Source organism: Nycticebus coucang, chromosome 12 (genome assembly GCF_027406575.1).
Source record: "Nycticebus coucang isolate mNycCou1 chromosome 12, mNycCou1.pri, whole genome shotgun sequence".
NCBI classification, from domain to species: domain Eukaryota; kingdom Metazoa; phylum Chordata; class Mammalia; order Primates; family Lorisidae; genus Nycticebus; species Nycticebus coucang.
The window spans coordinates 15,817,900-15,845,451 of NC_069791.1; the positions used below are offsets into that span (position 1 = coordinate 15,817,900).

Genomic DNA, 27,552 nt, shown 5'->3' on the forward strand with positions numbered 1-27,552 from the left:
GAGGGGATCAATCTCATGCCTCTACAATCCCAGACTCAGGGGTCAACTCTCACCCCTCAGCAGGCTCAGGCACGGGAGATCAGCTTCAGTACTCAGCAAGCCCAGGATCAGGAGATACTCCTTACCCCTCAGCAGGCCCAGGCTCAGGGGATTACTCATACCCCTAAGCAAGACCGGGACCTGGGCATCACTCTCACCCCTGAGCAGGCCCAGGCTTACGGGATAACTCTCAGCCCTCACAAGGCCCAGGCTAAGGGGTTCGCTCTCACTCATCAGCTGGCCGAGGGTAAGAGCATCACTCTCACCCCTCAAAAGTTCCAGGCTCAGGGCATCATTCTCACCCCTCAGCAGGCCCAGGCTAAGGGGCTCACTCTCACCCCTCAGCAGGCCCAGGACCTGGGGATCACTCTCACCCCTCAGCAAGCCCAGGCTCAGGGCATCACTCTCACCCCTCAGCAGGCCCACGCTCAGGGCATCACTCTCACCCCTCAGCAGGCCCAGGCTCAGGGCGTCATTCTCACCCCTCAGCAGGCCCAGGCTCAGGGCGTCATTCTCACCCCTCAGCAGACCCAGGCTCAGGGCGTCACTCTCACCCCTCAGCAGGCCCAGGCTCAGGGCGTCACTCTCACCCCTAAGCAGGCCCAGGCTCAGGGCATCACTCTCACTCCTCAGCAGGTCCAGGCTCAGGGTGTCACTCTCACCCCTCACAAGGCCCAAGCACAGAGGATCACTATTACCTCTCAGGAGGGCCAGGACCTGGGGATCCCTCTCACCCCTCAGCAGGTCGAGGCTCAGGGAATCACTCGTACCCCTAAGCAGGACCGGGACCTGGGCATCACTCTCACCCCTGAGCAGGCCCAGGACCTGGGAATCCCTCTCATCCCTCAGCAGGCCCAGGACCTAGGGATCACTCTCACTCCTCAGCAGGTCCAGGCTCAGGGTGTCCCTCTCACCCCTCAGCAGGCCCAGGCTCAGGGTGTCCCTCTCACCCCTCAGCAGGCCCAGGACCTGGGGATCCCTCTCACCCCTCAGCAGGCCCAGGACCTGGGGATCCCTCTCACCCCTCAGCAGGCCCAGGACCTGGGGATCCCTCTCATCCCTCAGCAGGCCCAGGACCTGGGGATCCCTCTCATCCCTCAGCAGGCCCAGGACCTAGGGATCACTCTCACTCCTCAGCAGGTCCAGGCTCAGGGTGTCACTCTCACCCCTCAGCAGGCCCAGGACCTAGGAATCCCTCTCACCCCTCAGCAGGCCCAGGACCTGGGGATCCCTCTCACCCCTCAGCAGGCCCAGGACCTGGGGATCCCTCTCACCCCTCAGCAGGCCCAGGACCTGGGAATCCCTCTCATCCCTCAGCAGGCCCAGGACCTAGGGATCACGCTCACTCCTCAGCAGGTCCAGGACCTAGGAATCCCTCTCACCCCTCAGCAGGCCCAGGACCTAGGGATCACTCTCACTCCTCAGCAGGCCCAGGCTCAGGGCATCACTCTCACCCCTCAGCAGGCCCAGGACCTAGGAATCCCTCTCACCCCTCAGCAGGCCCAGGCTCAGGGTGTCACTCTCACCCCTCAGCAGGCCCAGGCTCAGGGTGTCACTCTCACCCCTCAGCAGGCCCAGGACCTGGGAATCCCTCTCATCCCTCAGCAGGCCCAGGACCTAGGGATCACTCTCACTCCTCAGCAGGTCCAGGCTCAGGGTGTCACTCTCACCCCTCAGCAGGCCCAGGACCTAGGAATCCCTCTCACCCCTCAGCAGGCCCAGGACCTAGGGATCACTCTCACTCCTCAGCAGGCCCAGGCTCAGGGCATCACTCTCACCCCTCAGCAGGCCCAGGACCTGGGGATAACTCTCACCCCTCAGCAGGCCCAGGCTAAGTGGATCACACTTACCTCTCAGCAGGATCAGGTTCCAGGGATCACTCCCAGTCCTCACCTCACTAGGGACCTGGGGATCACACTCACCCCGCAGCAGGCCCAGGCTCAGGGCATCACTCTCACCCCTGAGCAGGCCCAGGACCTGGGGATCCCTCTCACCCCTCAGCAGGCCCAGGACCTAGGGATCACTCTCACTCCTCAGCAGGTCCAGGCTCAGGGCGTCACTCTCACCCCTCGGCAGGCCCAGGACCTGGGGATCACTCTCACCCCTCAGCAGGCCCAAGCTAAGTGGATCACACTTACCTCTCAGCAGGATCAGGTTCCAGGGATCACTCCCAGCCCTCACCTCACTAGGGACCTGGGGATCACTCTCACCCCGCAGCAGGCCATGGCACAGGAAATCACTCTTGCCTTTCAGCAGATCCAGGACCTGGGGATCGCTCCTTCCCTTCAGCAGGCCAAAGACCTGAGGACCACTCTCACCCCTCAGCAGGCCCAGGACCTGGGGATCACTCTCACCCCTCAGCAGATCCAGGATCAGGAAACCACTCTCACCCCTTATAAGGCACAGGCTCAGGGGATCACTCTCATCCCTCAGCAGGCCCAGGACCTCGGGATCACTCTTACCCCTCAGCAGGTCCAGGGTGAGGGCATCACTCTCACTCCCCAACAGGCCCAGGCTCAGGGCATCACCCTCACCCCTCACAAGGCCCGGGCTCAGGGCATAACTCTCACCCCTCAGCAAGCCCAGGACCAGGAGATCACTCACACCTCTCTGCAGGCCCAGGCTCAGGGCATCACTTCCCCTGCTCAGCAGACCCAGGCTCAGGGGATCACTCTCACCCCACAGCAGGCCCAGGGTCAAGGGATCACTCTCACCTCTCAGCAGGCCCAAGACAGAGGGATCACTCTCACCCCTCTGCAGGCCCAGGACCTGGGGATCACTTTCACCCCTCAGCAGGCCCAGGCTCAGGGGATCACTCTCACCCCACAGGAGGCTCAGGGTCAAGGGATTACTCTCACCCCTCAGCAGGCCCAGGACCTGGGGATCACTCTCACTCAGCAGGCCCAGGACAGGTGGATCACTCTCACCCCTCAGCAGGCCCAGGACAGGAGGATCACTCTCACTCAGCAGGCCCAGGACAGGGGGATCACTCTCACCCCTCAGCAGGCCCAGGCTCAGGGGATCACTCTCACCCCTCAGCAGGCTCAGGCTCAGGGCATCACTCTCACCCCTCAGGAGGCCCAGGACAGGGGGATCACTCTCACCCCTCAGCAGGCCCAGGACCTGGGGATCACTTTCACCCCTCAGCAGGCCCAGGCTCAGGGGATCACTCTCACCCCTCAGCAAGCCCAGGACCTGGGGATCACTTTTACCCCTCAGCAGGCCCAGGCTCAGGGGATCACTCTCACCCCTCAGCAGGCCCAGGACCTGGGGATCACTTTCACCCCTCAGCAGGCCCAGGACCTGGGGATCACTCTCACCCCTCAGCAGGCCCAGGACCTGGGGATCACTCTCACCCCTCAGCAGGCCCAGGACCTGGGGATCACTCTCTCTCCTCAGCAGGCCCAGGCTCAAGGGATCACTCTCACTTCTCAGCAGGCTCAGGCTCAGGGCATCACTCTCACCCCTCAGGAGGCCCAGGCTCAGGGGATCACTCTCACCCCTCAGCAGGCCCAGGACCTGGGGATCACTCTCACCCCTCAGCAGGCCCAGGACCTGGGGATCACTCTCACCCCTCAGCAGGCCCAGGACCTGGGGATCACTTTCACCCCTCAGCAGGCCCAGGCTCAGGGGATCACTCTCACCCCTCAGCAGGCCCAGGACCTGGGGATCACTTTCACCCCTCAGCAGGCCCAGGTTCAGGGGATCACTCTCACCCCACAGCAGACCCAGGACCTGGTTCTCACCCCCCAAACTCAGGCAACTCCGCTTACCCTGGAGCGGGCTCAGGTATTGGGGTTCCCTCTTACCTTAGAAGAAGCCCATACCCTGGATATCCCCTTCACCCCTGAGAAAGTCCAACCTTTTAGTGTCCCCTTCACCATAGAGCAGGTCCAGTCTGCAGGTATTACTGTCATGTCTGAGCATGACCTGAAATCAAGAGCTTTTCTCACAGAAAGTGCTCTTCCTGTTCTTAAAAAGGATACCACATCAGATCCTTCTGCTTTTAGACCATTTCAGGAATTGATGCCTTCTCTTGTCACTGGGCAATCCATTAAATCAAGATTATTTTCAAGGCCTAGGCAGTTCCTGGGATCAACTGCTTCTATTGCTGAGGAGTCCTTTACACCTGAGGTATCTTCCACTCCTTTGGAGATATTAAGGCCTCCTCTCACCCAACGCCCCTTTATCCCTAGGAAGTGCATAGAAATGGAGAGTCTTTCTGACCCTCAGAAACTCCTGGAACCACAGACCCCTACTTCTAAATCTAGACAGATCCTGGTATATAGAGGTCGATCCACTCCTGAGAAGTTCCTGGTACCAGAGGTTCCTTCTACCTATGGACAGCTCCTAATATCTGGGGCCTCTTCCACTCCAGGGCAGCCCTTTAAACTGGAGGTCCCTAGCTCTAGGCAGTTCTTCATACCTAGGGACTCTCTGACTCCTAGGCCACCTTCAATATTGAAGGCCCCTCCAGCTCCCAGGCAGCCTCTTATATCTGCAGTCCCCCGCACTGTGGGACAGATTCCCAGCCTCTGGACTCCTTTCTCTCCTGGGCAGCCCTTGGTTCCTAGGACCTCTTCCATCCCTGAACAGCCCCTGGAATCTGAAGCCTTAATTTCTGAGTGGCCCCAGGCATTCCAGCCTCCTGTCACCCCTGAGCAATCTCCCTATCTCCAGGCCTCTTCTACCCTTGGGCAACATCAGACACTATGGACCCGTCCAGAGCAAGCTTCCCCATTATGGATGTCTTCCATTTCTAAGCATCCCCCCACAACTTGGGTCCCCCCAACTCCTGGAAAGCCCCAGAAAGGTTTGTCCTCTTCTATTCCTAAGAGAAGACTGACAGTTATTTCTTCTTTGAAATCTAAATCATCATTGATCTATCCCAGTGCTCCAGATTTCAAGGTAACTCAAGCTCCTTTTGCCACTAAGAAAGTTCAAATATCAGAAGACTCTGATACTTACGAAGAAACCCAAATACCCCACGATACTTTTGCCATAGAACCATTGAAAACATTTCAGTCCTATCTCACCAGTTATAGGACACCTGCAGCACAAACCCCTTACATTGATAAGGGAATCACTCCCACTCTTACGAAGCCTATAAAATCACTACCTTCTCTTACTAGTCAACTACTCAAAACATCACAGATCTCACCTTCGGAACGGGCCCAGAAATCCCGATTCCCCTCTGTAGACAAGACCCGGATACTGACTTCAGATACCAAGAAACCAGAGATAATTGTGCCCCCTTCTTCTCCCCAAGAGACTGAAGAGAAAAGGTATTTTGTGGATGTGGAGGCTCAGAGGAAGAACTTGATACTATTAAATCAGGCCACAAAAATGTTTAGACTCCCTTCACAGCTATACACAACAGCTAAGAGCCTCATCACTGAGACACTTCGTATGGACACAGTTCGGCTTGGATACCTATTCCGCAAGTACATTGCCTATAGGCTGGTCCAGAGTGCCAGGTAAATGTAATTATTATATATCCAGCCCTCTAGTTCTGATTCCAAATATTCTCCCTCATGTCCTAGGAATATATTCATATTTGTCAGATTTTCTTACAGAAGATCTGTGAGATGGAAGACTACTTACGATAGAAAAAGGACTTTTTTTTTCCTTTTTAGAGACAGAGTCTCACTATGTCACCCTTGGTAGAGTGCCATGCCGTCACAGCTCACAGCAACCTTGAACTCTTGGGCTTAAGCAATTCTCTCCCCTCAGCCTCCCAAGTAGCTGGGACTACAGGAGCCCACCACACCTGGCTATTTTTTGTTGCAGTTGTCGTTGTTTTATCTGACCCAGACCAGTTTGCCTCAGTGTATGTGGCTGGTGCCCTACCCATTGAGCTACTGGCACTGCCCATTTTTTCTATTTCTATTAGAGACAAGGTCTCACTCCTGCTCAAGCTACTCTCAAACTCCTGAGCTGAAGCAATCTTCCTGCCCCAGTCTCCCAGAGTGCTAGGATTACAGGCATGAGCCATAATTATATCTCAGGTATTGGATAACTTAGGTACTGGTTTATAAAGAGTTTACTCATATGTTTTATGGTTACATAGTATTCTGAAGTCTACATTTATCAGATTGTATTTAAACTCCTATGGACTTTATATTGTTTTTAATATTTTGTTCTTATAAAAATAGATATCAATGAATAATCATATATATCGTTATATATATTCTTGTATATACATATATATATATATATATATATAATGGTGCAGTCCCAGAAATAGAATTTAGAATTTCTTGATCAAATAGTCTTCAAGAGTGTTTTAAAGTGCCATGTACATTTATGTACTCATTTCTGAAAAGCTGCAAAACATTCTGAACCTTAGTCAATTTCATATTTTTATATTCTCCATTCTTATGTAATTCAATTACCAAAATATGAATTATTCTTTCACTGCTAATTATTTTTTCTTTTTTTCTTTTTTTAAAATTTGTTTATTTTTATTGTTAAGTCATAGCTGTGTACATTAGTGCAATCAAGGGGTACAATGTGCGGGTTTCATATACAATCTGAAATATTCTCATCAAACTGTTCAACGTAGCCTTCGTGGCATTTTCTTAGTTACTGTATGTAGGCATTTGTATTCTGCATTTAGTAAGTTTCGCCTGTACACATTCTAAGATGCACCGTAGATGTGGCCACACCCTACCCTCCTTCCACCAAAACCTCCCCCCTCCCTTCCCCTTCCATGGCCCTTTCCCCATAATCTTGTGCTATAGTTGGGTTATAGCCTTCATGTGAAAGCTATAATTTAGCTTCATAGTAGAGCTGAGTACATTGGATACTTTTTCTTCCACTCCTGAGATACTTTGCTAAGAAGAATATGTTCTAGCTCCATCCTGTAAACATGAAAGAGGTAAAGTCTTCATCTTTCTTTAAGGCTGCATAATATTCCATGGTGTACATGTACCACAATTTGCTAGCCCATTTGTGGGTCGATGGGCACTTGGGCTTCTTCCATGACTTAGCAATTATGAATTGGGCTGCAATAAACATTCTGGTACAGATGTCTTTGTTATATTGTGACTTTTGGTCTTCTGGGTATAAACCTAGTAAAGGAATTACAGGATCAAATGGCAGGTCTATTTTTCAGTCTCTAAGTATTCTCCAAACATCCTTCCAGAAGGAACGTATTAGTGTGCATTCCCACCAGCAGTGTAGAAGTGTGCCCTTTTCTCCACATCCACGCCAACATCTCTGGTTTTGGGATTTTGTTTTGTGGGCTACTCTTACTGGGGTTAGGTGATATCTCAAAGTAGTTTTGATTTGCATTTCTCTGATGATTAAGGATGATGAGCTTTTTTTCATGTGTTTGTAGATTGTGCGTCTGTCTTCTTTAGAAAAGTTTCTCTTCAAGTCACTTTCCCACCCTGAGATGGGATCACGTGTTCTTTTCTTGCTAATACGCTTGAGTTTTCTGTGGATTCTGGTTATTAGACCTTTATCAGAGATATAACCTGCAAATATTTTCTCCCATTCTGAGGGCTGTCTGCTTGCTTTACTATGTTCTTGGCTGTGCAGAAGCTTTTTAGTTTGATCAGGTCCCAGTAGTATATTTTTGATACTGCTTCAATTGCCTGGGGAGTCCTCCTCATAAAATATTCACGCAGGCCGATTCCTTCAAGAGTTTTCCCTGCACTTTCTTCAAGTATTTTTATAGTTTCATGTCTTAAGTTTAAATCTTTTATCCAGTGAGAGTCTATCTTAATGGTGAACGGTGTGGGTCCAGTTTCAATCTTCTACAGGTTGCCAGCCAGTTTACCCAGCACCATTTGTTAAATAGGGAATCTTTTCCCCACTGAATGTTTTTAATTGGCTTGTCAAAGATCAAATAACGATGAGTAGCTGGATTCATCTTTTGGTTCTCTATTCTGTTCCAGACATCTACTTCTCTGCTTTTGTGCCAGTACCATGCTGTTTTGATCACTATCGATTTATAGTACAGTCTGAGGTCTGGTATCATGATTCCTCCTGCTGTGTTTTTATTGCTGAGTAATATTTTGGATATTCGAGGTTTTTTTCTGATTCCATATAAAACGAAGTATTATTTTTTCAAATATGACAATGCAGCTTTAATAGGAATTGCATTAAAATTATATATTGCTTTGGGTAGTCCATACTTTGGGTAGTATGGACATTTTAACAATGTTGATTCTTCCCAGCCACGAGCATGGTATGTTTTTCCATCTGTTAACATCTTCAGCTATTTCTTTTCTAAGGGTTTTATAGTTCTCTTTGTAGAGATCGTTCACATCCTTTGTTAGGTATACTCCCAAATATTTCATCTTCTTTGGCACTACTGTGAAAGGAGTAGAGTCTTTGACTGTTTTTTCAGCTTGGTTGTTGTTGGTATATATAAAGGCTACAGATTTATGGATGTTGATTTTGTAGCCTGAGACATTGCTGTATTACTTGATCACTTCTAAAAGTTTTGTAGTAGAATCCCTAGTGTTTTCCAGATATACGATCGTATCATCTGTGAAGAGTGAAAGTTTGATCTCTTCTGACCCTATGTGGATACCCTTGATCGCCTTTTCTTCCCTAATTGCAATGGCTAAAACTTCCATTACAATGTGAAAGAGCAATGGAGACAATGGGCAACCTTGCCTGGTTCCTGATCTAAGTGGAAATGATTTCAATTTAACTCCATTCAATATGATATTGGCTGTGGGCTTGCTGTAGATGGCCTCTATTAGTTTAAGAAATGTCTCTTCTGGGTGGCGCCTGTGGCTCAGTCGGTAGGGCGCCGGCCCCATATACCAAGGGTGGTGGGTTCAAACCCGGCCCTGGCCAAACTGCAACCAAAAAAAAAATAGCCGGGCGTTGTGGCGGGCACCTGTAGTCCCAGCTACTCAGGAGGCTGAGGCAAGAGAATCGCCTAAGCCCAGGAGTTAGAGGTTGCTGTGAGCTGTGTGAGGCCACAGCATTCTACCGAGGGCCATAAAGTGAGACTCTGTCGCTACAAAAAAAAAAAAAAGAAATGTCCCTTCTATACCAATTTTCTTAAGTGTTCTGATCATGAAGGGATGCTGGATATTATCAAAAGCTTTTTCTGCATCAATTGAAAGAATCATATGGTCCTTATTTTTTAGTTTGTGTATGTGTTGAATTACATTTATAGATTTACGTATATTGAACCAGCCTTGAGACCCTGGGATAAATCCCACTTGGTCATGGTGTATAATTTTTTTGATGTGTTGTTGGATTCTGTTTGTTAGGATCTTATTGAGTGTTTTAGCATCAGTATTCATTAGTGATATTGGTCTATAATTTTGTTTTCTTGTAGAGTCTTTCCCTGGTTTGGGGATTAAGGTGATGTTTGCTTCATAGAATGAGTTGGGTAACAGTCCTTCTTTTTCTATATTTTGGAAGAGGTTTAGTAGTGTAGGTACTAGTTCTTCTTTAAAGGTTTGGTAGAATTCTGACGTAAAGCCATCTGGTCCTGGGCTTTTCTTTTTAGGGAGATTTTGTATAGTTGATGCTATTTCAGAACTTGATAGAGTCCTGTTTAACATTTCCACTTCATTCTGGCTAAGTCTTGGTAGGTGGCGTACTTCCAGGTATTGGTCGATTTCTTTCAGATTTTCATATTTCTGAGAGTAGAGTTTCTTGTAGAATTCATTAAGGATTTTTTGAATTTCTGAGGGGTCTGCTGTTATTTCATCATTACCATTTCTGATTGATGAAATTAAGAGATTTTACTCTTTTTTTCCTGGTTAGGTTGGCCAAAGGTTTATCTATTTTATTGATCTTTTCAAAAAACCAACTTTTGGATTTATTGATCTGTTGTATAATTCTTTTGTTTTCAATTTTGTTTAGTTCTGCTCTGATTTTGGTTATTTCTTTTCTTCTGCTGGGTTTGGGGTTGGAGTGTTCTTCCTTCTCCTTGCTTGAGATGTCCCATTAAGTTATTAACTTCCTCTCTTTCCATTTTCTTGAGGAAAGCTTGCAGTGCTATAAATTTCCCTCTTAGGACTGCCTTTGCAGTATCCCAGAGGTTCTGGTAATTCGTGTCTTGATTGTTGTTTTGTTCCAAAAACTTGGTGATTTCCTTCTTAATCTCGTCTATAACCCATCTATCCTTCAGCATAAGGTTGTTTAGTTTCCATGTTTTTGTATGGGTATGCAGGTTCCTGTTGTTATTGAGTTCAACTTTTATTCCATGATGGTCTGAGAAGATGCAAGGAATAATTTCTATTTTTTTAAATTTGCTGAGGTTAGATTTGTGAACTAGGATGTGGTCAATTTTGGAGTATGTTCTGTGGGCTTATGAGAAGAATGTGTATTCAGTTTTGTTGGGATGAAATGTTCTGTAGATGTCTGTTAAGTCCAGATGTTGAATGGTTGAGTTTAAATCTAAAATTTCTTTGCTTAGCTTCTTTTTGGAGGATCTATCCAGCACTGCTAAAGGGGTGTTAAAATCTCCAACTACTATGGAAGTGGAGGAAATTGAGTTGCTCATGTCTGTTAGAGTTTCTCTTATAAATTGAGGTGTGTTGTGGTTGGGTGCATAAATATTAATAATAGAGATCTCATCATATTGAGTATTACCTTTAACAAATATAAAGTGTCCATCCTTATACTTAATTATTTTGGTTGGTTTAAAGCCTATTGCGTCTGCGAACAGGATTGCAACGCCTGCTTTTTTCTGCTTTCCATTTGCCTGGAGTATAGATGACCATCCCTTCACCTTGAGTCTATATTTGTCTTTTAATGTAAGATGCGATTCTTGTATGCAGCAGATATCTGGCTTGAGTTTTTGTATCCAGTTAGCCAACCTGTACCTCTTTAGAGGACAGTTTAAACCATTCACATTAATTGAGAATATTGATAAGCCCTTCGAGAGTCCAGTGGACATTTTTAATCCTTTTGTGACTGAGGAAGTTGGAATTTGATCAAAATTTTCTGGGTGAGTTTACTTTTGTGGTGGAGGATTATGCTGGTCTTTATGGAGGATAGGTCTGAGAATATCCTGGAGAGCTGGTTGAGTTATGGCAAATTTCTTCAACATGTGAATGTCATTGAAGTATTTAATTTCTCCATCATAAATGAAACAAAGTTTAGCTGGGTATAGGATCCTGGGTTGAAAGTTATTTTGTTTTAGGAGATTAAAAGTCGATGACCATCCTCTTCTAGCTTGAAAGGATTCAGCAGAGAGATCTGCAGTTATTCTAATATTCTTCCCCTTGTAGATAATGGTTTTCTTTCATCTGGCAGCTTTCAGAATTTTCTCCTTCATATTAACTTTAGTGAAATTGATTATGATGTGTCTGGGGGACGTCTTATTCGGGTTGAGTCATACTGGAGTTCTGAAACTGTCTGCTATCTGAATTTCAGAATTTCTTGGCATGTCTGGAAAGTTCTCCTTAATAATCTCCTGGAGAAGAGACTCTGTGCCTTGTGAAGCCACTTCGTCGCTTTCGGGGATCCCTATAAGGCGAATATTGATTTTCTTCGAATTATCCCAGAGCTCTCTGAGAGAGTGATCTGTTTTTGCCCTCCATTTCTCTTCCTCTTTGAGAGTTTGGGAGCGTTTGAAAACTGTGTCTCCAATGTCAGAAATCCTTTCTTCTGCTTGCTCCATTCTGTTACTGAGGGATTCTACTGTGTTTCTCAGATCTTTGAGGGCTGCAACTTCTTGTCTCAATGTGTCAAAATCTTTGGTCATTCAGTCTTTGAATTTGTTGAATTCTTGAGATATGTTTTGGGTTACTGCTTGGAGTTCTAATTCAATCTCATTTGCTATCCAGATTCTGAATTTGATTTCTGACATTTCAGCTATTTTTTTGTGGATGGGATCTTGTGCTGTGTCTGCCCCATTGATCCTTGGGGGAGTTGATCTACTCTAATTATTCATATTGCCAGAGTTTTTCTGTTGATTTTGCCTCATGATTGTTTTTCACCGTTGCCTCTGGACGTCCTCAGAGTTGGGGAGGTGTCTCTCAAGATTAGATCCCAGCAGGATCACTCTATTGTTGCTTGATCTTTGTAGGGAGTGACCCTGTGTAGTTCCTCTGGGACTGCTCCAGCTAGGGAGTTCTGGTTGTGGAAGCAGCTCCGGCGTGTGACACACCCGGATCCAGCAACAGGGCAGGAAGTGGTGTGTGGTTCTGGGAGTGCCTGGCACCCAGTAACTTTGGCACAGAGAGCCCAAGGCTTCAGCAGTCTCTGGCCAGGAGAAGGGCTCTGCATAGAGGCAGGGAGGGCTCCAGAGGGCTCACAGCTACCAGTATCCCTAGCCAGATGAGCGGGCCAGTGCGGAGGCTGGGAGGACACAGGAAGGAGGATGCAGGGTTGCATGGCTCCCGCAGTTCCTGGTCAGGGCATGTAGAGGCCTGGTTGGTGTGGGGTTGCAGCACAGATCTTATGGAGGTCCGGGCAGCACCAAGCCCAGGAATTTGAGGTTGCTATGAGCTGTGACACCACGGCACGCTACCCAGGGCAACAGCCCAAGCCTCCAGTGTGCCAAAACCATCTCACTCTGCCCCTAAGGGTTAAGGCTGTAAGGCAGCTCAGTCCCTGCCTTTAGGCTGCTCAGTCGCTAGGTTAGTAGGTCCCACCCGATCCTTGCTCTGGGACCCTGAGGGCAGAGCTTGCCAGGGGCAGTTCTCTCACACAATGGCTCCCTGCAGCCCAGCTCAGTGGCTCTGGTCTGGGGCCCCAGACGATGCCCAGAGTTCTCCGCACTCCTGCTCAAGCTGTCCCCAAGGCAGTTCAACTGAGTGCCAAGTCCAAAAACACTGAAATAGTTCACAGGTAAGGCCTTTCCAGTTTGCAGTCTCACTGCTACTTGTACTTACGGTTGCCGGCGTGATTAGGTTGATTGGACACATGCAACCACTTGCCAGTTTCCCACTGTTTTTGTCCTCCTTTTGGGGTCCAGAAGTCCCTTGCTGACTCCCTGTATCCTCAAAGGGATGATTATAGGCAGATCCCACCAGCCAGAGATGTCTGGAGTCTTATCTCCCCAGACTCACTGTGCCCAGTTGCAGGGAAGCTGTTACTCGGCTGCCATCTTTCTCATTGCTAATTATTATGCAATAATTATGAATTGGTGTAAAAGAATAGTAGTGATAGTGGACACTTTTCTCTTTCTTTCTTTTTTTTTTTTTTGAGACACAGAGTCTCATTATGTCACCCTCAGCAGAGTGCTGGGGTGTCACAACTCATAGCAATCTCAAACTCTTGGGTTTAAGTGATTCGCTTGCCTCAGCCTTCCAAGTAGCTGGGACTACAGGCACCTGCCACAACACGTGGCTATTTTTTGTTGTCATTGTAGTTTAGCTGGCCTGGGCTGTGTTCAAACCGACCACCCTCAGTCTATCTGGCTGGCAATGTAACCACTGTGCTACGGGTGCTGAACCAGACACCTTTCTTTTATTTGAGGTAGCGTCTCAAGCTGTCACCCTGAGTAGAATGCCATGGCATCATAGCTCACAACCACCTCCAAATCTTGGGGTCAAGTGATCCTCTTGACTCAGTTTTTCTACTTTTAGTAGAGACAGGGTCTTGCTTTTGCTCAGGCTTGTCTCAAACTTGTGAGCTCAAGCTATCCACCCACCTTGGCCTCCCAGAGTGCTAGGATTACAGTCATGAGCCACTGTGCCTGGCTGTGGACACCTTTCGAGTATTTGTCATTAAGAAAAATGCTACTCAGGCCAGATATCTGCTGCATACAAGAACCTCATCTTACATTAAAAAATAAATATAGGGCGGCACCTGTGCCTCAAAGGGGTAGGGCGCTGTCCCCATATGCCGGAGGTGGTGGGTTCAAACTCAGCTCCAGCCAAAAGAACTGGGAAAAAAAAAAAAGATAAATATAGATTCAGGGTGAAGGGATGGTCGTCCATATTTCAGGCAAATGGAAATCAGAAAAAAGCAGGTGTTGCAATTCTATTTGCAGATACAAGAGGCTTTAAATCAACAAAAGTAAGGAAGGATCAGAATGGTCACTTCATATTTATTAAGGTAAAACTCAATATGATGAGATTTCAATTATTAATATTTATTCACCCAACCAGAATGCGCCTCAATTTATAAGAGAAACTCTAACAGACATGAGCGACTTGATTTCGTTTAGCTCCATAATAGTCGGAGATTTTAACACTCCTTTGGCAGTGTTGGATAGATCCTCCAATAAGAAGCTAAGCAAAGACATTTTAGATTTAAACCTAACCATCCAACATTTGGATTTAACAGACATCTACAGAACATTTCATCCCAACAAAACTGAATACACATTCTTCTCGTCAGCTGACAGAACATACTCCAAAATCGATCACATCTTAGGTCACAAGTCTAACCTCAGTAAATTTAAAGGAATAGAAATTATTCCTTGCATCTTCTCAGACCACCATGGAATAAAAGTTGAACTCAGTAACAACAGGAATCTTCATACTCATACAAAAACATGGAAGTTATATGACCTTATGCTGAATGATAGCTGGGTCACAGATGAGACTAAGAAGGAAATTACCAAATTTTTGGAACAAAAGGACAATGAAGAACATGAATTATCAGAACCTCTGGGATACTGCAAAGGCAGCCCTAAGAAGGAAATTTATAGCACTGCAAGCCTTCCTCAAGAGAACAGACAGAGAGGAAGTTAACAACTTAATGGGACATCTCAAGCAACTGGAAAAGGAAGAACATTCCAACCCCAAACCCAGTAGAAGAAAAGAAATAACCAAAATTAGAGTAGAATTAAATAAAATCGAAAATAAAAGGATTATACAACAGATCAATAAATCAAAAAGTTGGTTTTTTGAAAAGGTCAATAAAATAGATAAGCCTTTGGCTAACCTAACCAGGAAAAAAAAGAGTAAAATCTCTAATTTCATCAATCAGAAATGACAAAGACAAAATAACAACAGACTCCACAGAAATTAAAAAAATCCTTAATGAATATTATAAGAAACTTTATTCTCAGAAATATGAAAATCTGAAGGAAATTGACCAATACTTGGAAGCACGTCACCTTCCAAGACTTAGCCAAAATCAAGTGGAAAGGTTGAACAGGTCTATATCAAGTTCTGAAATAGCCTCAACCGTACAAAGTCTAAAAAGAAAAGCCCAGGACCAGATGGCTTCACCTCAGAATTCTACCAAACCTTTAAAGAGGAACTAGTACATATATTACTCAATCTTTTCCAAAATATAGAAAAAGAAGGAATACTAACCAACACATTCTATGAAGCAAACATCACCTTGTTCCCCAAACCAGGAAAAGACCCAACAAGAAAAGAAAATTATAGACCAATATCACTAATGAATATTAATGCAAAAATATTCAACAAGATCCTAACAAACAAAATCCAGCAACACATCAAACAAATTATACATCATGACCAAGTTGGTTTCATCCCAGGGTCTCAAGGCTGGTTCAATATGCATAAATCTATAAATATAATTCAGCATATAAACAAATTAAAAAACAAAGACCATATGATTCTCTCAATTGATGCAGAAAAGGCTTTTTATAATATCCAGCATCCTTTGTGATCAGAACACTTAAGAAAATTGGCATAGTAGGGGCATTTCTTAAACTGATAGAGGCCATCTACAGCAAACCCACAGCCAATATTGTATTGAATGGAGTTAAATTGAAATAATTTCCACTCAGATCAGGAACCAGGCAAGGTTGCCCATTGTCTCCATTGCTCTTTAACATTGTAATGGAAGTTTTAGCCATTGCAATTAGGGAAGAAAAGGCGATCAAGGGTATCCATATAGGGTCAGAAGAGATCAAACTTTCGCTCTTCGCAGATGATATGATTGTATATCTGGAAAACACCAGGGATTCTACTATGAAACTCTTAGAAGTGATCAAGGAATATAGCAGTGTCTTAGGTTGCAAAATCAACATTCATAAATCAGTAGCCTTTATATGTACCAACAATAGTCAAGCTGAAAAAACAGTCAAGGACTCTATTCCATTCACAGTAGTGCCAAAGAAGATGAAATGTTTGGGAGTTTATCTAACAAAGGACATGAAAGATCTCTATAAAGAGAACTATGAAACTCTAAGAAAAGAAATAGCTGAAAATGTTAACAAATGGAAAAACATACCATGCTTATGGATGGGAAGAATCAACATTGTTAAAATGTCCATACTACCCAAAACAATATACAATTTTAATGCAATCCCTATTAAAGCTCCACCGTCATACTTTAAAGATCTTGAAAAAATAATACTTCATTTTATATGGAATCAGAAAAAAACTCAAATAGCCAAGACATTACTCAGAAATAAAAACAAAGCAGGAGGAATCACACTACCAGACCTCAGACTATACTATAAGTCGATAGTGATCAAAACAGCATGGTACTGGCACAAAAACAGAGAGGTGGATGTATGGAACAGAATAGAGAACCAAGAGATGAACCCAGCTACCTACTGTTATTTGATCTTTGACAAGCCAATTAAAAACATTCAGTGGGGAAAAGATTCCCTATTTAATGAATGGTGCTGGGTGAACTGGCTGGCGACCTGTAGATGACTGAAACTGGACCCACACCTTTGACCATTAACTAAGATAGACTCTCACTGGATTAAAAATTTAAACTTAAGACATGAAAGTATAAAAAAATAGAAGAAAGTGCAGGGAAAACTCTTGAAGAAATCAGCCTGGGCGAATATTTTATGAGGAGGACCCCCCGGGCAATTCAAGCAGCATCAAAAATACACTACTGGGACCTGATCAAACTAAAAAGCTTCTGCACGGCCAAGAACACAGTAAGTAAAGCAAGCAGACAGCCCTCAGAATGGGAGAAGATATTTGCAGGTTATGTCTTCGACAAAGGTTTAATAACCAGAATCCACAGAGAACTCAAACGTATAAGCAAGAAAAGAACAAGTGATCCCATTTCAGGGTGGGCAAGGGACTTGAAGAGAAACTTCTCTGAAGAAGACAGACATATGGCCTACAGACATATGAAAAAATGCTAATCATCCTTAATCATCAGAGAAATGCAAATCAAAACTACTTCGAGATATCATCTAACTCCAGTAAGATTAGCCCATATCACAAAACCCCAAGACCAGAGATGTTGGCGTGGATGTGGAGAAAAGGGAACATTTTTACACTGCTGGTGGGAATGCAAACTAATACGTTCCTTTTGGAAAGATGTTTGGAGAACACTTAGAGATCTAAAAATAGACCTGCTATTCGATCCTACAATTCCTCTACTAGGTATATACCCAGAAGACCAAAAATCACATTATAACAAAGATATTTGTATCAGAATGTTTATTGCAGCCCAATTCATAATTGCTAAGTCATGGAAGAAGCCCAAGTGCCCATCGATCCACGAATGGATTAATAAATTGTGGTATATGTATACCATGGAATATTATGCAGCCTTAAAGAAAGATGGAGACTTTACCTCTTTCATGTTTACATGGATGGAGCTGGAACATATTCTTCTCAGTAAAGTATCTCAAGAATGAAAGAAAAGTATCAAATGTACTCAGCCCTACTATGAAACTAATTTATAGCTTTCATATGAAAGCTATACCCAACTATAACCTAAGAATATGGGGAAAGCGGAAAGGGAGGGGAGGGGAGGGAGGAGGATAGGTGGAGGGAGGGTAATTGGTGGGACCACGTCTACGGTGCATCTTACAAGGGTACATGTGAAACTTACTAAATGTAGAATATGAATGTCTTTACACAATAACTAAGAAAAAGCCAGGAAGGCTATGTTAACCAGTGTGATGAAAATTTGTCAAATGGTATATAAAACCAGTGTATGGTGAATTGCGTAAGCCTGAGAGCTGGAGGTTGCTGTGAGTCCTGTGATGTCATGGCACTCTACCGAGGGTGGTAAAGTGAGATTCTGTCTCTACAAAAAAAAACAAAAAACAAAAAAAGAAAAACGCTGAGGCCAGGTGTGGTGGCTCATGCCTGTAGTCTCAGCACTCTGGGAGACCAAAGACTCTGGAAGGCAAGTGTGGGCAGATCGCCTGAGCTCACAAGTTGGAGACCAGCCTGAGCTAGAGCAAAAACCTTGTCTCTAAAAATAGCCGGGCATTGTGGCTGGTGCCTGTAGTCCCAGCTACTTGGGAGGCTGAGGCAAGAGAATCACTTGAGCCAAAGAATCTGAGGTTCTGTGAGGTATGACACCACCACACTTAACTGACAGGGACTAAATGAGACTCTGTCTCAAAAAAAAAAAAAAAAAGAAAGAAAAAGAAAAATGCTGACTTTTGGATTGAAATACATTTAATCATACCATAGAAGTTCTATTTTATTATGTTTTTTAAAGTATTATTTAATTAATTAATTTATTTATTTGGGATGGAGTTTTACTTTGTTGCCCTCAGTAGAATGCCCTGGTGTTATAGCTCACAGCAACTGCAAACTCTTGGACTTAAGCAATTCTCTTGTCTCAGTCTCCCAAGTAGCTGGGACCATAGGCACCCACCACAATGCCCGCCTACTTTTAGAGACCAGGTCTTGCTCTTGCTTAAGCTGGTCTCGAACTCCTAAGCTTAAGTGATCCACCCACCTCAGCTTTCCAGAGTGCTAGGATTACAGGTGTGAGCCACCATACCTGGCCCCTTGCATCAACATTTGATAACAATATTTAATTTTATTCGATTAACAAAACAGGGAGATGTCAAAACCTAAAAAAATTAACTGTTACATAACTTTAATCCTATCATGGACAATTCCTTTTTTCAGAAATCTCTTCTAATATTTAATATTATTTATTTATGTATTTATTTTGGTTTTTTTTTTTAGATAGAAGCTTACTATGTCACCCTCAGTAGAGTGCTGTGGCGTCACAACTCACAGCAACCTCAAACTCTTGAGCTTAAGTGATTCTCTTGCCTCAGCCTCCCAAGTAGCTGAGACTACAGGTACCCACCACAACACCCAGCTATTTTTTGGTTGTAGTTGTCATTGTTGTTTAGCAGGCCCGGGCCAGGCTCGAACCCACCAGCATTGGTGTATATGTGGCTGGCACCCTACTCTGTGAGCTATGGGTGCTGAGCCAAAAAAACTAAAAAAATTAACTGTTACATAACTTTAATCCTATCATGGACAATTCCTTTTTTCAGAAATCTCTTCTTTTTTTTTTTTTTTTTGTAGAGACAAGAGTCTCACTTTATGGCCCTCAGTAGAGTGCCGTGGCCTCACACAGCTCACAGAAACCTCCAACTCCTGGGCTTAGGCGATTCTCTTGCCTCAGCCTCCCGAGTAGCTGGGACTACAGGCGCCCGCCACAATGCCCGGCTATTTTTTTGGTTGCAGTTTGGCCGGGGCAGGGTTTGAACCCGCCACCCTCGGTATATGGGGCCGGCGCCTTACTGACTGAGCCACAGGCGCCGCCTGCCCAGAAATCTCTTCTATAAGCAACTATTTCATGTCTAAATGCTAAGATATAGAATTTTGTTCCCATATGATCAAGGAAACACTCCTGAGAAGGGATGACAGGGAGGATGTAAAATTAGAACAAATAATGACAATGAGACATTTCATTTCCATATATATTGAAGAAAGTCCTGAAAGGTACTAAATGTTGTGGTGACTAGATTGCATCATTGAATTCATTAACATTTTTTGAATATGTACTACTTTGGGGGCTTATGTTAGGCCCAGGGGGTGGAGAGTGGTGGGTTATAAAGATGGAAAAGTGGCTCAGCACCTGTAGCTCAAGTGGCTAGGGCACCAGCCACATAGACAGTAGCTGGCAGGTTTGAATCCAGCCCAGGCCTGCCAAACAACAATAACAACTACAACCAAAAGATAGCTGGGCATTGCGGCAGGCACCTGTAGTCCCAGCTACTTGGGAGGCTGAGGCAAGAGAATCGCTTAAGCCCAAGAGTTTGAGGTTGCTGTGAGCTGTGACGTCACAGCACTCTACCCCGGTTGACAGCTTGAGACTCTGTCATAAAAAAAAAAAAGCTGGGCACAGTGGCTCACGCCTGTAATCCCAGCACTGTGGGAGGAGGGAGAATCGCTTGAGCTCAGGAGTTCAAGACTCGCCTGAGCAACAGTGAGACCCTGACTCATGAAAAAAATGGAAAAACCCAGCTGGGCGCAGCAGCGAGCGCCTGCAATCCCAGCAGCTTCCGGAGGCTGAGGCAGCGGGGTGCCCCCAGCCGGAGTCTGAGGTTGCGGTGAGCCACCACGCCCACTGCACTCTGCTCAGGGCCTAGGGTGGGACCCTGTCTCAACAACAACAACAACAACAACAAAAAAGTAAAGAAATAAAAAATAAGCAACGAAATAAAATTTAAAAAAGCCAAAAAAAAAAAAGATGGATAAGCCAGATCCCCTGCCTTCAAGCCACCCAGAGTCTACTCAGAGAGACAAAGAAATGATTATTGTTGGGGTCCTGCCCCGGGAGCAGAGTCCACTAAGACCTGTGGAAACTGGTGGCAACTGACTGAAGAAATATAGTTGGAAACTACAGTAAAGAAAGAGACATGAGGCTCGGCGCCTGTGGCTCAAGCAGCTAAGGCGCCAGCCACATACACCTGAGCTGGTGGGTTTGAATCCAGCTCAGGGCCCATCAAACAACAATGATGGCTGCAACCAAAAAGTAGCCAGGCATTGTGGCGGGCCCCTGTAGTCCCAGCTACGTGGGAGGTGGAGGCAAGAGACTCTCTTTTTTTTTTTTTTTGGGCGGCAAGAGACTCTCTTAAGCCCAGGAGTTGGAGGTTGTATGAACTGTGATGCCATGGCACTCTACCCAGGAGGACAGCTTGAGGCTCTGTCTCAAAAAAAAAAAAAAGAAAGAAAGAAAGAGACATAGAGTAGAATTAAAAGTGGAAGCTCGGGGTCCATTGAGCGTTTGTGGAGTGTTTGCTCCACTCTGCTCTTATTGAAGTCTATTTGCCCACAGGATAAGATGAGGGAGGGAACAAAGAAGCCAGCAGTTTCTCTGATTGAGCATATCAGCTCCTATTGTTATTATTAACCTTAAGGGTAGCCTTGAGAAACCTGAAATTTGAGCCTTGTATTAGGAGAGCCTCCCGCTTGAGATCACACACAGATTTCTAAGTAGGTGTTAAACTCTACTAGTTCCCTGTGGAGTAAAACACCCCTGGCGTTAATCTCCTCTGAGGAATAGGTGGGAGGGAGGCATTTTCCTCCCATCACCACCACAGAGGATCTTCCTCTGCAATAAGGAATATAAGCTCTTCTGCTCATACCTCAGGGCTCAACCTACTCCCTTGATCTCTGCCTCAGGCAAATGCAAATATCCACAATGGTTATCTGTTTACTAGGCAGAAGACAACCTAGTATCTTTCTAGGTCTTGTCATAGCCTCTTCTATGATCATTTTTCCTCAGAGTGCTCACAGATCCAGCAGGGGAGTTTGTAAGCTGTATTCCCAACAGGCTAGAATTTCAGAAAAGGCAGGAAGCTTGCTAGCAATGGCTAGCTTAAATGTAAACTAGCTGACTTTTCTTTGTTCTGACTCATTCAGCTTACTTTTAAATTTTCCTCTTTTTCTGGGAGTGCTTTCCTTTGCCAAGAATAGGGTCCTCGGTCCCCATTCTCCCTGCAATTATATAGTATGATGGGGAAAGAGTAATGATGCCACATGTACAAAGTAAACATAAGAGGACAGAGCAGGAGATAGTTAGGTAAAGCTTCTTGGAGTGCAGAACTCTGAACTGGGCTCGGAGCCCGTAGCAAAGTGGTTACAGCTTCAGCCACATCCATGGAGGTTAGTAGGTTCAAACGCACCCTGGGCCAGCTAAACAACAATAACAACTGCAATAAAAAAAATAGCTGGACATTGTGGTGGACACCTGTAGTCCGAGCTACTTGGGAGGCTGAGGCAAGAGAATCACTTAAGCCCAAGAGTTTGATGTTGTTGTGAGCTGTGACACCACAGCACTCTACCGAGGGTGACATAGTCTCAAAAAAAAAGAAAGAAAGAAAGAAAGAAAGAGAGAGAGAGAGAGAGAGAGAAAGAGAGAGAGAGAGAAAGAAAGAAAGAAGAGAAAGAAAGAAAGAAAGAAAGAAAGAAAGAAAGAAAGAAAGAAAGAAAGAAAGAAAGAAAGAAAGAAAGAAAGAAAGAAAGAAAGAAAGAACTCTGAACTGTGTCTTGAAGAACCATTAAATTATTTGAAAAAATATTGTATGGAGGGCGGCGCCTGTGGCTCAGCGGGTAGGGCGCCGGTCCCATATGCCGGAGGTGGCGGGTTCAAACCCAGCACCGGCCAAAAAAAAAAAAAAAAAAAATATTGTATGGACAAGGAAAAACTAAATGAAAATAAAATTATTTAAATTTAGTTATGTATGTACAGGGACTTATAATGTATCTACAATGAACGGGAACTTTAGAAACATTATTGGATCTAATTTGCAGATGGGGAATCAGGTTCTGAAAGTTGATCCTATTTGCCCGAATCATACAGCAAGTAAGTGGTAGAACTGAACTCAGAAATCCCATTTCCAAAGTCCATATCATATATTATATGATTCTAATAAGAAAAAATTGAGCAGCGCCTGGAGCTCAGTGAGTAGGGCACTGGCCCCATATACCAAGAGTGGTGAGTTTGAACTCGGCCCGGCCAAACTGCAACAAAAACTAGCCGCGTGTTGTGGCAGGCACCTGTAGTCCCAGCTATTCAGGAGGCTGAGGCAAGAGAATCGTCTAAGCCCAAGAGCTGGAGGTTGCTGTGAGCTGTGACGCCATAACCCTCTACTGAGGGTGACAAAGTAAGAATCTGTCTCAAAAAAAAAAAAGAAAGAAAGAAAGAAAAGAAAATTGTGGCTGGGTACAGTGGCTCTCACTTTTAATCCTACCACTCCAGGAGTCCAGGTCAGGTGGATTGCTTGAAGTCAGAATTTGAGACCAGGGCAAGACCCCGACTCTACTAAAAATAGTGAGTTTAAGGTTGCTGTGAGCTATAATGATGCCACGGCACTCTACTCAAGGTGACAGACTCACAGTTAAAAAACAGAACAAGGAAAAAATTACAGTGGGATGATGCCTGTAGCACAAGCGGCTAAGGTGCCAGCCACATACACCAGAGCTGGTGGGTTTGAGTCTGGCTGCCAAACAACGACAACTATAACCAAAAAATAGCCAGGCGTTGTGGTGGGTGCCTGTAGTCCGTGCTACTTGGAAGGCTGAGGCAAGAGAATCACTTAAGCCAGGAGTTGGAGGTTGCTGTGAGCTGTGACGCCACAGCACTCTATCCAGGGTGATAGCTTGAGGCTCTTTCTCAAAAAAAATAGAAATTAAAAAAAAAATGTGGGGAAAATCTCAAAAAACTGTACAAATAGAAAAATGGCAGGAAGGATTTGGCATGAAAAGAGGATCATTGGAAAATTCAAAAGGTCATACATTTAAGTATTAAATATAAAGTTAATAGGCTCGGTGCCTGTAGCTCAAGTGGCTAGAGCGCCAGCCACATACACCAGAGCTGGCAGGTTTGAATCCAGTCCAGGCCTGCCAAACAACAACAACTACAACTTAAAAATAGCCAGGGGCAGTGCCTGTGTCTCAGTGAGTAGGGTGCTGGCCCCATATACCAAGGGTGGCAGGTTCAAACCCGGCCCTGACCAAACTGCAACAAAAAATAGCCAGGCATTGTGGTGGGTGCCTATAGTCCCAACTACTCAGGAGGCTGAGGCAAAAGAATTGCCTAAGCCCAAAAGCTGGAGATTGCTGTGAGCTGTGACGCCACAGCACTCTACTGAAGGCAACAAAGTAAGACTCTGTCTCTTAAAACAAAACAAAAAAAACAATAGCCAGGCGTTTTGGCAGATGCCTATAGTCCCAGCTACTTGGGAGGCCAAGGCAGAAGAATCATTTAAGCCCAAGAATTTGAGGTTGCTAAAGAAAGATGGAGACTTTATCTCTTTCATGTTTACATGGATGGAGCTGGAACATATTCTTCTTAGCAAAATATCTCAGGAATGGAAGAAAAAGTATCCAATGTACTCAGCCCTACTATGAAGCTAAATTATAGCTTTCACATGAAAACTATAACCCAACTATAGCACAAGACTATGGGGAAAGGGCCAAGGAAGGGGAAGGGAGGGGGGAGGTTTTGGTGAAGGGAGGGTAATGGGTGGGGCCACATCTATGGTGCATCTTAGAATGGGTACAGGCAATTGCACTAATGTACACAGCTATGATTTAACAATAAGAAAAGAAAAGAAAAAGAATTTGAGGTTGCTGTGAGCTATGACACCATGGCACTCTACTGAGGGCGACATAGTGAGACTGCTTCAAAAAATATATATATAAATATATATATAAAGTTTATAATATATATATAAAGTTTATATATATAAAGTTAATAATTTAAGTATTAAATGATCCACTTGTACAATAGGTTCCAAAGTATACATTATAACCCCCCTAAGAGACCTAAGAGCTAAGAGTTATTCTCTCACTCTCTTAAAATGTGCATACTTTTTTTTTGCAAACTCTGTGTATATTTATAGATAGATGGAGATAAATAGATTTTTTTTAATGTCTGGTAAATCTTAGTGATTCTCCTGAGTGAATATATATATATACACATATGCACACACACATATACATACACATATATGTACATATTTGTGTATATACAAACACACATACACGCCCATATGTATATGTGAGAAATACATATATTAAGAAAAACGTCTTTGATGAGTCCCTATTCACTTACCAAAAAAAAAATCCAAAGCTCTTTTTTTTTTTTTGTAGAGACAGAGTCTCACTTTATGGCCCTCGGTAGAGTGCCGTGGCCTCACACAGCTCACAGCAACCTCCAACTCCTGGGCTTAGGCGATTCTCTTGCCTCAGCCTCCCGAGTAGCTGGGACTACAGGCGCCCGCCACAACGCCCGGCTATTTTTTGGTTGCAGTTTGGCCAGGGCCGGGTTTGAACCAGCCACCCTCGGTATATGGGGCCGGTGCCCTACCAACTGAGCCACAGGCGCCGCCCAAAATCCAAAACTCTTTAACATAACTTTTTTTTCTTTTTTTGAGACAAAGTCTCATTTTGTTGCCCTAGGCTAGGGTGTCATGGCATCAGCCTAGCTCACAGCAACCTCAGATTTCTGGGTTCAAGTGATTCTCCCTCTGAGGCAGGAGTAGCTGGTACCACAGGTGCCCACAACAACACCTGGCTAGTTTTTCTATTTTTAGCAAAGACAAGGTCTCACTCTTGCTCTATTGGTTTCAAACTCCTGAGCTCAAGTGATCTTCCTGCCTCGGCCTCCCAGAGTGCTAGGATTACAGGTATGAGCAACCCTGCCCAGTCTAACATACCTTTTTATTTATTTATTTATTTGAGACAGTTTCAAGCTGTCACCCTGGATAGTGTGTAGTGGCGTCACAGCTCACAGCAACCTCAAACTCTTGCGATTCTCTTGCCTCAGCCTCCCAAGTAGCTAGGACTACAGGTGCCCACTACAACACCCAGCTATTTTTTGGTTGTAGTTGTCATTGTTGTTTAACAGGCCCGGGTTCCAAACTGCCAGCCCAGGTGTATGTGGCCGGCACCCTAACCACTGAGCTATGGGCACCAAGCCTTTAAATTTTTTTAATAAAAAAAATATTTTTGAGACAGAGTCTCACTTTGAGATCCTTGGTAGAGTGCTATGGCATCACAGCTCACAGCAACCTCAAACTCTTGAGTCCCAGTCTCCCAAGTAGCTGGGACTACAGATGCTGGCCACAATGCCTAGCTAATTTTAGAGACGGGTTTGCTCTTGCTCAGTCTGGTCTCAAACTCCTGACCTCAAGCAATCCACATCTGTGTATTTCTAATCCAGAGTGTTAGGATTATAGGCATGAGCCACTGCGCCTAGCCCTAACATACTGGGAGACCAAGGTGGGTGGATTGCCTGAGCTCACAGGTTTGAGACCAGCCTGAGCAAGAGTGAGACCCCGTCTCTAAAAATAGCCAAGTATTGTGGAAGGTGCCTGTAGATCCAGCTTGGGAGGCTGAGGCAAGAGAATGGCTTGAGTCCAGAGTTTGAGGTTGCTGTGAGCTGTGATGCCACAGCTACTGAGATCAATAAAGTGAGACTCTGTCTGAAGAAAAAAAAACAAAAATAACTTTTTGTTGGAGACAGGGTCTCACTCTGACACCCAGGGTAGAGTACAACCATGCAATTACAGCTTACTATAACCTTGAATTCCTAGCCTCAAGCAATCAATCCTTCTGCCTTCTAAAATGTTGAGATTGTGGGTATTAACCAACATACTTTTCAAAGCCTTTCATAATCCAGTTATTTCAATTTAATTTCCCACTGTATCTTTTCACATATTTGTGGTCTAAAAATCTCAGACTACTCACCACTTCCAAAACACAATTTTAATTCTTTTTTTTTTTTTTTTTTTTTTTCAGAGACAGAGTCTCACTCTGTCACTCTGGGTGGAGTGCTGTGACATCATGATAGCACACAGCAACTTCAAATTCTTGGGCTTGAGGAATCCTCTTGCCTCAGCCTCCGAAATAGCTGGAACTATAGGTGCCCACGACAACTCACGGTTGATTTTTTCTATTTTTAGTAGATGGGGCCTCACTCTTGTTCAGGCTGGTCTTGAACTCCTGACCTCAAGCAATCCACTGGCTCAGCCTCCCAGATGGCTAGATTATGGGAGTGAGCCACCTCCCCCAGTCACAACTTTGGTTTTCTTGCCTTTATTTATGGTATATTCCCTCAACCTGGAATTCCTCTTAGCCTTCTTCCCTGTTCTGTTGGTAAGCACAATAGTCTTCAAATTTTAGTAAAGTAAAATGTACCTGAAATTTGGCTTAATATACAAATTCCTTAAGTCTACCACCAAGATTTTTATTCAAAGGCCTGAGGAAGCACCCTGGAATCTGCATTTCAATGAGCACTCCCATATGATTTAGTATCGGTGATCAGAGATACTGGTATTGTAAAAGAGAGATGATCTACGTTTGCTTCCCACATCTGCTATTTACTATGTGACTTTAGAAAAATGATTCAGGGTGGCGCCTGTGGCTCAGTCGGTAAGGCCTGGCCCCATGTACTGAGGGTGACAGGTTCAAACCCGGCCCCGGCCGAACTGCAACAAAAAAATAGCCGGGCCTTGTGGCGGGCGCCTGTAGTCCCAGCTACTCCGGAGGCTGAGGCAGGAGAATCACTTAAGCCCAGGAGTTGGAGGTTGCTGTGAGCTGTGTGATGCCATGGCACTCTACCGAGGGCCATAAAGTGAGACTCTGTCTCTACAAAAAAAAAAAAAAAGAAAAATGATTCAACTTAGTTAAGCTTCCTTTTCTCTCCTGTAGAATGGGGATGACAAAGCTCTATCTTTTTAGGACCAATAGATGTGGTAGTATTCATTACAGGGGAGAGAGAGAATATTTTTATGACTGTTCTTTAATATCCTATTCAACATCTTCCTATAAATCCTTCTTTATTACTCTTGTTGGAATTAAATATGTGTTCCTTTTTGCACCTATAGAATGTTGTAATATATTGATTTAGCATTTATTTAATCCTATCTTTTTTTTCTTTCAGAAGAGCAAAGTGTGAATC

The 27,552-nt window shown here is 44.7% G+C and overlaps 1 protein-coding gene across 1 annotated transcript in view; it reads left to right on the forward strand.

Annotated features, from left to right (window-relative positions):
* FAM186A (family with sequence similarity 186 member A) overlaps positions 1–27,552 on the forward strand; it is a 118,393-nt gene that overhangs the window by 72,328 nt on the left and 18,513 nt on the right. Inside the window, exons 7-11 of the mRNA XM_053556570.1 lie at positions 856–1,755; positions 2,008–2,151; positions 3,478–3,907; positions 4,034–4,401; positions 4,507–5,516. Coding sequence (XP_053412545.1) covers positions 856–1,755; positions 2,008–2,151; positions 3,478–3,907; positions 4,034–4,401; positions 4,507–5,516 — 2,852 coding nt within the window. The remainder of the gene's footprint in view (positions 1–855; positions 1,756–2,007; positions 2,152–3,477; positions 3,908–4,033; positions 4,402–4,506; positions 5,517–27,552) is intronic.